At 33.0% G+C, this 11671-nt stretch overlaps 1 protein-coding gene across 2 annotated transcripts; it reads left to right on the plus strand.

Annotated features, from left to right (window-relative positions):
• The first annotated feature begins 4231 nt into the window (after positions 1-4231).
• On the plus strand, positions 4232-9488 carry LOC149262971 (lysine histidine transporter 2-like). Of its 2 annotated transcripts, none has more exons than XM_089425525.1 (8): positions 4232-4689; positions 6221-6375; positions 6984-7367; positions 7710-8142; positions 8333-8438; positions 8534-8625; positions 8807-8875; positions 9175-9488. In XM_089425525.1, the coding sequence occupies exons 1-8, from the start codon at positions 4645-4647 to the stop codon at positions 9271-9273; spliced, it is 1383 nt and encodes a 460-aa protein (XP_089281651.1). In that variant the 5' UTR covers positions 4232-4644; the 3' UTR covers positions 9274-9488. The 2 variants fall into 2 exon arrangements, with proteins under 2 accessions (XP_089281651.1, XP_089281654.1); XM_089425528.1 differs by having other exon boundaries at positions 4242-4689; positions 7749-8142.
• The last annotated feature ends 2183 nt before the right edge of the window (positions 9489-11671 follow it).

The raw sequence follows: 11671 nt of genomic DNA on the forward strand, positions 1-11671 counted from the left end.
CAAGTTCTGAAATTTGGACCTGAGGTTTAGCGCGTGTTCGTCTCAAATGGGTTTTTTTTCGCTCCTGCAATGTCACAGAAAACAAGTTATAGTGAAAATGCCACGATGACCTATTTGGAGCAGCGAAACCCTAGAATCCAAAGCTCTGATTCCAAATGTTAGGAAACCAGCTCACAAAAAGATAGAAAAGATAGATCAACGCCTTAGAAATAAGCCTCTTCGAGGGGGCAACCTCCTTTACATTACACAAATGAAAAATTCTTAGATGATACAAATGACAAGACCTCCTTTCTATATATAGGAGTCTAAGGGGTCATAATATAATCAGAGCCGACATAACAATAATAATGTAAGGGCACAATAACAACAATATGGGGACTACATGGGCACAACAATATAATAAGGGGGTTGTACTAATCACAATAAGGCGTTACACTAGTAGTATATGGGCCTAACATAATCTAAAGGTTCTCATTCGACCATAAACACCCTTGTCATCTATAAAATATGATTTTTAATTTAATTTTATTTTATTTCTTTCTTTCTTTTACCAAGTAAGGGTGGGGGGAATATGCCTGATAATTGTTGAAGACATGGGTTTTTTTTACCTATTGTTTAAGGATGAAAATGTCTTTACCAAAAGAAAATTCGGATGGGTTAGCTTAATTAATTGTATTCATTGTTGTTGTTAGGTATTGAAGTTGTGATATTGTGATTGAACTTGATATCAAAAAGTTTGACTGCAATAAGGTACAATGAAATTGGGTTTATGATTTTTCTTGAAATAAACAATGTAAAATTTAGAAACATTACATACATGTGTTCAACTCTAAAAAAAATTCTTCCTGTTATTTAATAAATTTCATAGAGAAGGCAAGTGCCTCCTTAAAGAAAGGAAACAAATAGGGATTATTGTCATAGCTTACCACATTAACATCATACAATCTTCTATTGAAAAAATGTAAGTGAGGGCATTAGCTTTGATTATGCCTTTTGTTCTTCCCATGGCACCATCTTTGGTCAAGAATGAGGAGTCATCTGAGTACAATAACCATCCTCATTGAGAAAAGCTTGCTCACCTACCTTTCCTAAATACCAAGGTGATGTTTCCACCCCATGGCTTTTCTCTTGTTCTCCATAGTTATGGAACATATATGGGGCTAGTAGTTTTCCAATCCAACAAATCCATCCTACTTTCTGTCAATCGATTTTGAATTCTATAACTTTTCAACCTCCAATTAATCAATAAGTTTGAAATATTCTTCATTTTCCATCATGTTGAAATATTTCTCTCCCTTGCGAACACTTCCACCACATAATCACAATAGCTCCTCAAACATACAATTGGATTTCATGTGAATTTCCACCACAACATAATTCCCCCATATTTCATTGTCTCTACAAAACAAAGGGACAAGTAGGCTCAACATTAACAAGGAGTTTCAAAATTGAAACCCATCATCCACCGTGTACTAGGGAGACACCTCCTTCACCACCTTAAAATTCTTAAAATTTTACCTGGATTCAAATCAGCCTCAATCATCTTAAGTTATATTGTTATAATTATGTGGTCTCAAAATTTTCACTTGGATTCAAATAAACCTCAATCACCTTAAGTTATCTTGTTATAACTATGTGATCTCAAATGCTTTTAGTAAAGAGGAAATATGCCAATAATAGTTCAAGATAAAAGATATTTATTTTCAAATAAATTAAAAAAAATTGTTGAAATAAAAAAAATACAATTTATAAATAGAGCAAAATTTATTTAATTATTATGTGAAAAGAAGACTTTGTTAATTTCTTGTGAGAATATGCTTAAGATTTATATTCTAAAGTAAAAATATTAGACATCAAAGATTATTATTAAACATTTCACCAAAAAATAATACTTGCAAATCAAAGAATAAGCCTCTCTTCTTTGAATTCAAATATATTTCAATAAAATTCTCTTTAGATTTCTTAAAATGGAAAAAAGAAAAATCACTTTATACTAAAAAGAAAAAAAGGAAAAATGAAACACAATTCAAATATTTCACAAAGAAAAATCATGTTATATTAAAATGTTTCACATAATATCTAATTATAATTAACTTATATTTTCAACCACAAAAATGGTTTAACATATATAATTAAATATTATTATAAACTTTCATTCATTATTTAATAATAAAATTTCTCTTAAAATTTAATATCTCAATAGAGAGAATATAAGACTTTAATTCTAAGAAAATATAAGATTTTAATTCTAATGTCTCAGTAAAAAGAATATAAAAATAATACATTATTCGATATTTATTTCCTCTCCATCATTTTAACATTGTCATTTACCTTTTCAAAAAATATATTAATATAGTATTTGTTGCACACCATGTCTAATTATAATTAGTTTATATGATCAGCTTACTATCTATTTGTAATTAAATATTACTATATAATAACATAAAATTTTATTTAAAAAACTTTTATTAATTATTTCATAACAAAATTTCATTTTAATTTAGAATATTTAATAAAAAGAATACAATAGTTTATTTTATTGAATACTTTTTTGTTTTCGATCAATAAAAAAAATATAATATTTTATTTTATTAGATACTTCTTTCTTCTCAATCAATAAAAAAAATACAATATTTTATTTTAATAAAGAGAATACATTATTTTATTTTATTTGATACTTCTTTCTTCTCCATCACTTTAACATTGTTATTCACTCATTCAAAAAATATGTTAATATACTGTACCCCTTAAAACAAATTAAAAAACTTAAAACATTTAACCTTCAAAACAATTTCATTTAACATTTAGCATTTCATTGAACGCTTAGTGTTGATAGGAAGAGTTAATCTTCGAAACAATTCTATTTCACATTTAGCCTTCACAGAAAGAGTTTACTTTCAAAGAATATGCTAATATACTCTACCCATTAAAACAAATTCAAAAACTTAAAACATTTAAGCTTCAAAACAATTTCATTTAACATTTAGCCTTTCATTTAATGTTTAGTGTTAATAGGAGTTCATCTTCGAAGCAATTCTATTTCACATTTAGCCTTCACGGAAAGAGTTAACTTTCAAAATAATTTCATTTAGCACATTTAGTTTTTAGCTTAGGATTTGTTTTTCTTTTGGTAGAGTTAGAAAATTTATTTAGCAGGATTTGTTTTTTTTCTTTTGGTAGAGTTAGAAAATTTATTTAGCAGGATTTGTTTTTTTTTCTTTTAATAGAGTTAAGAAAATTTTAAAAATTTACTTAGTTGGCAGAAGGAAAAAAATTTCAAAAAAAGACAAATTGGTCATTTATCATGCAAGAGGAGGAAATGTGCATATATTCAATGAATTTTTTGAACCTAAAGCCACTATTCAAATTAACTAAGTTTCTAATTTAAAACAAAATTTGATATATTTTTTTGGCAGGTGGGTAAACTTATCATAACTTAGTTGTCAAACCAGTGGTGAGGACAACTATCTCTAGCTACTAATCCGGAATGCAGGATGACTCATCACCTTTAATGAAAGAAAACCACACCACCCGAAATAACCAACTAGTAATCCCTAAGGAGACAAGGTTTCACTCCTGTCAGATACTTTTAATTCTTAGGCAATTACCCTATTTTCTTAATTAAAAAAACAAAGAGAAAGCAAAACCGTTTTAAGGTATCCGATTTTAACCCACCAACACTTTCCTTTTCACAAAATTAAAATGAATATTTTATTTGCTCATTGGACACATCTGAGAGTGGCATCATGACGTTCGTAACAACATGATTGGAAATTGTACATGCATCTCTATAGGATTTCCCAGGGACATGGAATGCAATAAAAAAGCTGCCTGCATTGAAAGTCCACCTGGGAATCCCATATCCGACTGACCCCGCCTATAACTGATGACGACGGAGACGACGCCAACCCCACGCCGTTAGGCCAAAGCCCGCCCTAAATGTCCAACGGAGTGATGAAAGTTAACTAGTTTGTTAACAGTCGTACTGTCGTGAACAGTGACAGCTAACATATTTAGGGCATGTACACTAGCATATCGTGCGTCCGGGCTCCATCCATCATACACACAAATATATATATCTACTTTAAATTTCCGGATTTCAGCAATCATATATATACTTTAAATTTCAATTGGTGGCTTCAGATTCCCTTTTGGCAACATCTGCTTGTAATAACATGGGAGTATGTGAGTGCGGTGGGTGCTTGAAAATTTGTAATAACATGGGAGTATGTGAGTGCGGTGGGTGCATGAAAGAAAGAAATTTCTTGCAAACCTGCAACTACATTGATTGACTGGGACAGTGGCAATATTCTATTATGCACAAAGCATATTGGCTCTTAGTGCCAATGGCGATTAGTTTTCATTCAAATTGGACCCATTATGGGAGGGGCCATTTATGTAAAGCTGGACTCATTGCTTTGTTAATATCTCTGTGGGACCCCGCTACCTTTATGTTGTGAAGGAACAGCCAGGAAGGAGACTGCTCATGATCTTGATGTGGGTGCTTCCATGAATTAGCATCTTGTGAATTGCTCTTTAAGTTGGTGTACCAATTGGGTCACTGGAACGGGTGGAGTGGCTGAAGAATTCGTTTCTGTTTTGCTGGGTTTTGTGGTTTCCTAACTGTAATTTCCTGCTTTCAAGATGGTGGGCAACAATTCTCTCAATGTTGATTCAGCACCTGCGCAGGCAAGTCCCAATGATTTGCACAATACCTGTACAGTGTATAAATGGTTAGATATGAATGTTTTGTTTTTATTTGACTACCTTTCCTTTTCAGTGAATACAATATTTGAGGTTCAGAGCCTTATCACTGTTTCTACTGAGTTGTTGGGGTACTCCTATTCTACTCGTGGAATACTGGAATTGCATATACAGATGATCATAAAAATAGTTGAGTCTTTTCAAGTTCTAGAACACTCTTAGTATAACTACCTACAAGGGAAAGCTTAGAAGCCATGTAAATTATTTAAAATCTTTGTGCTTTATTGATACCATGGCTACTTCTAGTATTAGCACTTAAAATCACAAAGTAGAATAAGACTCAGTTAGGTACTAAACTTCACTTCCACCTCTCAATAACCAATACATCTCAATCAAACAATTTAGCAGCTATGTTCAAATGGTAACAAAAGTTCTTGGGATTCTTGCTTTAACCGAAAAACTGGCACTCAAAATCGATGCAAGCAGGCTTAGCAAAAGGATAACGCCTACACATATAAATAACTTTCTGCACATACAGGAAAATATAAGCACAGCCTCGTAGCTGTAGATATTTTTTTTACAAATTTTTTTGTATCTTTTTGCTCTGACCCATAGATGCAGAGCAATGCTTAGTCTGGTTCTAATCATTAACAAACCCTAACTTACTTGAATGATGAAGAATAATATTATAACTTCACAAAGAATTCCCGTAGCATCCATAATGTTTCCTATAAGAACAGCTTGATTTTCGCACAGTGTTCCTGTTGAGAGGCTTGATTTACCTTGTTTGAGATGATGAGAACCTGTCTTCCCTAATAATTATATAAGCACTTTGAAACGTTTTAAGTACCTTTTCAAGAGAGGAGGCATCAGTGTTCTATGCACCTGAGCTCTTCAAATACAGAATATGAAGTCCTTGACACAGATTTTAGAGTATTGACTGTAATGTCTGCATGTGAAAGCATAGATTACCCATAAAGGTGTAACTGTGAAGGCCACCCATTTTACTATCGGAGATTCTTCGGTCCGCTAAATTGGCTTTCAGTCATGAACACTCTGTTATAAGGTTATTGCTTGTGTTATATAACGTGGAGGTTTTGGGTATGTACAGTTCAATGACAGTTATGGGGAAACCAAAACTAGGAAAGATCAGAAATATTACGCGTGCACAGTAACAACTATAAAATTATTTCTTAACATTGTTAATGAAGAACTCGGTGAATCCTTTCTAAGCCCAAATAGCAATTATAGCATTCTTGATATATTGTAGACGGGTGGGACCGTGGGAGTTCTCCACATCTGGCCTATGTTTGATTTTCAGCCCATTCCTGTATGGGCTCTAACTGAGGATCCCCACCATGAAATGTTCGAGGAGTTTCAATCTTACTTGCGCCAAAATTTGAGTGGTTTCAGTTTAAAAAATATATTTCCGCTGTTTCTTTAAAAAAACAGCATGTATACAACTACTCCTGCATGCCCTTTGTTCAATGTAATTTGTGGCTATATCATTTTGCAGGATTATACAGATAAAGATGCTGAAAGGACGAGAACTGCAGATGAGTTTACATCATCGCGGACTGCAAACTGGTGGTACTCTGCAATCCATAATATCACTGCTATGGTTGGTGCTGGAGTGCTCAGTTTACCATATACCATGGTATTCTTAGGATGGTAAGATAACATAAGATAAAGACTCGAGTGGATGGATTGGTTTTTTTCATTTTAGAGTAATTGCAATCATGGAACACTGGTGATTCTTGATAACAAAGCCTTTATCAAAAATACAATTTGAAATTTGCCTAAATGTAATAATTATGTGTTTAATGGACACCATAATAATAGTAACTAGCACCTGGTCAAATCCCTGATCAGTATAGCGTTGAGATTACTTAAAACCTCCGGCTCACAGAGATTGAAAAATATTCATCCTTATCTCAAGTGCAAATATTCAGGACAGAAGCCAGGTCAAACAATTGAACTTAACTCTTTTCACAGACAGGAGTGAGGTAAAACAATTCACTTAGCTTCTGTTTACAAAATTTCAAAATATTCCTGAAATCTGCAATTAATTAAGTTTAACTGAGATTGAATGCCTTCCTCAATGGTTATACTTCTCCGCGCTACAGGGTTCATACATGTTCTTTAGATCTTTTCGAAGGAGGTTCATATATTCTTTATAGGTTACAGATGTTGCCTGTCTGAACATAGGATATAGCTCTTTTCTTTATGGGAAACATGTATCTATATATAGGCATATTATGAAGTCTTTTCATGTGCAGGGGTCCAGGTATTCTGGTACATGTGCTTTCTTGGTTGGTTACCTTATTTACACTCTGGCAGCTGGTAGAGATGCATGAAATCGTCCCAGGAAAGCGCTTTGATCGATATCATGAGTTAGCACAGCATGCGTTTGGAGAGAAGGTTGGCCTATGGATTCTTGTTCCCCCGAATTTGATGGTTGAAGTTGGTGTGAACATAGTTTATATGGTTACTGGTGGACAATCATTAAAGAAATTTCACGAAACAGTGTGCGGAAGTTGTAAACCACTGAGGCAGTCTTACTGGATCCTCATTTTCAGTTCTATTCACTACCTTTTAGCACTGTTACCCAATCTGAGTTCTGTGGCAGGGGTCTCAATGGCTGCAGCACTTATGTCTCTATGGTATCCATTCTGCAATTTCATCAATGGGAATCTATTAGTTTCTATTTCAATAGACTGTGATAGGAAATAGGTGCTACCCCTATTACTACAACCTGTATTATTATTTGTTTATACCTAATTTGGGATATACTCTTTACTATCATTAGAGGCACATACTATTCCAAAATCTCACATGGGGAAAGTAGTTAGCTTGTCCAAAAATTTAAAGAACTAGACTAAGGGATGGAAATAGCTAGTAAACTCATTCCAAAGTTTTTTTTTGCATTCATATGTTTTTTAAATGTCAAATAACATTTATTGGTACAAGTGTTGGATACTTCGAAGTATGGTGGGAATGAACAGGAATCCAATTTTGACTCTGCTCATCTGGAACTTGTGTAGCTACTCCACCATTGCTTGGGTAGCCTGCGTTTATCGTGGTAGAGTGGAGGATGTAAGCTATGCCTATTTACATGAAACGCCAGCCACCACAGTGTTTCGTGTTCTTAATTCCTTGGGGGTAATTGGGTTTGCATATGCGGGACATAATGTAGCTCTGGAGATCCAAGCTACCATTCCTTCATCACCAGAAAGGCCATCTAAGATCCCCATGTGGCGGGGTGTTATGTTTGCATATTTTATTGTTGCTCTCTGTTACTTCCCAGTAGCTATAGTGGGTTACTGGGCCTTCGGTCAGACTGTTTCTGACAATTTGCTTTTGACACTCAGAAAACCAGATTGGCTCATTGCAGCTGCAAATATGATGGTGGGAATACATGTTATTGGAAGCTATCAGGTATATTTCTAGTTGTTTAAATTATTGCTCACACTCTAGTACATATTATACTAGCTCCAATAGTTTGACTCTTAATTAATTTGTACCATTCAATCAAACAGTTTACTTCTTACCAACCACAACCAGTCATTTGTATTTGGGTTTTCCATGTCAAGGTTTTTGCTTTTGATATTGCCTCATAAAATTGCAGGTTTTTGCTATGCCAGTGTACGATGGGCTAGAAAGAGTGCTGGTAAACAAATTTAAGCTACCACCAGGACGTTATCTTCGTTTGGTTGCTCGATATTCTTATGTTGGTGAGTGAAATTTGTTGCATATATCATCAAAATAGCAGTGACATTTTCATTTAAGGGTTGTTCGCTCTTACATTCTTACCTCACCTCAAGGACAGCTTTCACCACTTTCATTGCTGTTACATTCCCTTTCTTTGGGGATTTGCTGGGTTTCTTTGGAGGCCTAGCGTTCACGCCAACTTCTTATTTTGTAAGTGCTTCTTAAATATAGCCACAAGTATTTTGTCTAACTGCAGCATTCCCTTCTTTATATGCATCAACTACTTGTGGTTACTGAGAAAGGCCAAACACGAAAGTGTGCCTTACCGGTAGTGTTTTTGATATTCCAAAATAACTGCAATTTTTATTCTGCTTGTTATATTTTGTTTCAGCTGCCTTCCATGATGTGGCTTGCCATCTGCAAGCCAAAAAGATTTAGCTTATGCTGGCTACTGAATTGGGTTAGTCCTCTCAACCCTCATGAAATCATAATCTAATGTTTAGTGTATTCTTCACTGTGAGGACATATGAGAAAGTGCCAAGTATTATTGCTTTATATATGTGCAATATGTATGTGATACCTTCCCATAAAGGAAAAAGTAACTGTCAATTGTTTCCATTAAACAAAAATCTTTTGACAAATTTGCATTTCCATTCATTCATCTCTATCTCTGATTCCCTATGTATTCTGTTGCTTTTTTATTTTCAATTATGTGTTCATATTTTAAGGTTGATTGCTGACATAAGCATCTTTGTGCAGTTTTGTATATTATTTGGCTTTATAATTATGGTGGTGTCAACAATTGGAGGATTCAGAAGCCTGCTCACTGATGCATATACTTATCGCTTCTACCAGTGAATGTGAATGGTGTTGTTAGGTGCAAGCAGTAGTCTCTACGAGACTTGTTGAAGTTGTTGAACAATAATGTAGGCTTTCTCTTGCGACCATTACTTGATTTGATTCAGAGCCATAATCCGTAGATTATATATCTACTTGTTATCATACCCCTTGTACTTCCTATCCCCGACCTACAAATATAATCTAATTTACTAGGCTGAGAGTTACTTTTGAAATTGTGTTGTCAAAAATCCACGTAAATTTTGTAGAGAATATGCATTTGGAAGAGATGTCCCATTTCCCATCAAATATAAAAGGCTTGTCAAATAATTTTAAATTATGTAATGCTTTCCATTTTAATCAAAATTACTAGCAAAATACAAAAAAGCGTTGCATATCATTCTAACATAGATTTGAACAAAATACAAAACTTCTAAATAAATTTATGGTAATACAGTTAATCTTACTGGTTTGCTTTATATCTTCATCCTTACCATCTTTTAGAACTTGGGAAGAGATATATTGCCTTCTTAGAAGACTGTAAGTTTCTTATTTCATTATAAATAGGAGCATGCCACTCTCGGGATCCAGGTGGACTATTGATCCGAGAAGAAAGATTGACTCTTGCAATGGTAAATGTCTACTGTCTATACCATAAAACTGTAATTTTTTTTTATTTTTTATTTACCAAACAACCAATGCTTATCAGAGAAATAATTAATCTGGGTTCTGAAAGAGAATATAGGAATTATTTTTTTTAACGAACAAAATCTTGGTTGTGAAAAAGAATATAGGAATTTTTTAATCTTGGTTGTGAAAAAGAACATAGAAATTTTTTAATCTTGGTTGTGAAAAAGAATATAGGAATTTTTTTGAAGAAACAACCAGGTTTATTAGAGAAGTAATTAATTTTGGTTGTGAAAGAGAATATAGGAATTAATTTATTTATTTTCAAAACAATTATATCTCTCCTTAATTGATTCCTAATGAAGTGAGTGTGGCAATTACTCTAACAGTCTTCCTCAAGGACAACTTGGGAAATCAAATTTGCCCCAAAGCTCTCACACCATTAGGAATCAAACCAGGACCAAGGATCTCATACCATGTTGAAGTTTTTGTCACATCAACACCCATAAGCCTTAGTAAATTTCCAAAACATTACCATTATCTTTGAGTGGGTTATTAATCCCATGTTCTCAAAATGATGATTAATTCATGTAATTGATTCTCATTGAGATTGAGTATGACAAATACTCCAATACATGGAAGATTATTCTAAGTTATGAAATAAATATAAGAATTAGTTAAAAATACAATTATTTTTGTTTATGAAAAATAATATATAATCTTATTTTTTATATAATTATTCTAAAAATATAATTATTCTTGTTTATAAAAATACTAAGTATGATTTGAATTACATTACATAATTTAAAATTATAAATATTTTAGAGTTGATATAGTCCATTATTTTAATAATAATATTTTCTAAAATTACAATTATAATATTTTAATAAAAAATTATATAATATTATAATGATATATATATATATATATATATATATATATATATATATATTCCACCAAGACTCTGGTGCAGGGAGAGCACACGGGACGTGTGGGAGTACCCTCAAATTTTAGGGAAATTTCTGGGGTGCAAGGACGTAGGGTATATAATTTTTAGTTTTATATATATATATATATATAAATATATATATATATATATTTCAAGTTCATATTCATTTTTCAATAATGAAAACATAAATATTAAATAGACTAATAGTAATATGGATAACAATACATTGAAAATTGAAATTTGATCCACACATAAAATTTAAATTCATAATGGAATTAAATAATGACATACATTGATCCATCCTTATCATTGAATCATTCATTTTTATACATACATCATTCATATGATATACTCATTATTCATCGATATCATGAGATTCAATAATAAAATATTCAAATACATTGATCCATATCATTCATCATTCTACAATCTACATTGATTTAAAAATTAAATTCATCATGATTCATCATTCTAGAATCTAAATTGAAAGCAAAACATACTAGTATATTACTATATACTAGATACTGAAGTTTTTGAGTGGGACACCGAGAGGCACCCCTTTTAGGGAGTCTCGTCCCCCACACTGGGGAAATGCACCCCTTGCATCTCCCCAAGACTCCCCAAAAAGGGTGTGTGGAGAAACGCACCCCCAATAGACTCCTCGTCCTGGGTGTGTGGGGTGCGTACACCCAACCATGGAGACGCATCCCCATGAAACACTATATATATATATATATATATATATATATATATATATATAGGCACCCCACCCAACCATGGGGACGCGTCCCCATGAAACACTATATATATATAGGTAATAGTCTAATCACGAGAGGTTTCAGT

Source organism: Pinus tabuliformis, chromosome 6 (assembly GCF_031772625.1).
Source record: "Pinus tabuliformis cultivar Carrire ecotype Pingquan chromosome 6, CPIR1, whole genome shotgun sequence".
Lineage (NCBI taxonomy): Eukaryota > Viridiplantae > Streptophyta > Pinopsida > Pinales > Pinaceae > Pinus > Pinus tabuliformis.

Coding starts and splice junctions, on each gene's coding strand:
- LOC149262971 (XM_089425525.1), top strand. CDS start 4,645: ATGGTGGGCAACAATTCTCTCAATGTTGATTCAGCACCTGCGCAG. Junction 4,690..6,220: donor TTGATTCAGCACCTGCGCAG/GCAAGTCCCAAT, acceptor ATCATTTTGCAG/GATTATACAGATAAAGATGC. Junction 8,626..8,806: donor TCACGCCAACTTCTTATTTT/GTAAGTGCTTCT, acceptor ATTTTGTTTCAG/CTGCCTTCCATGATGTGGCT.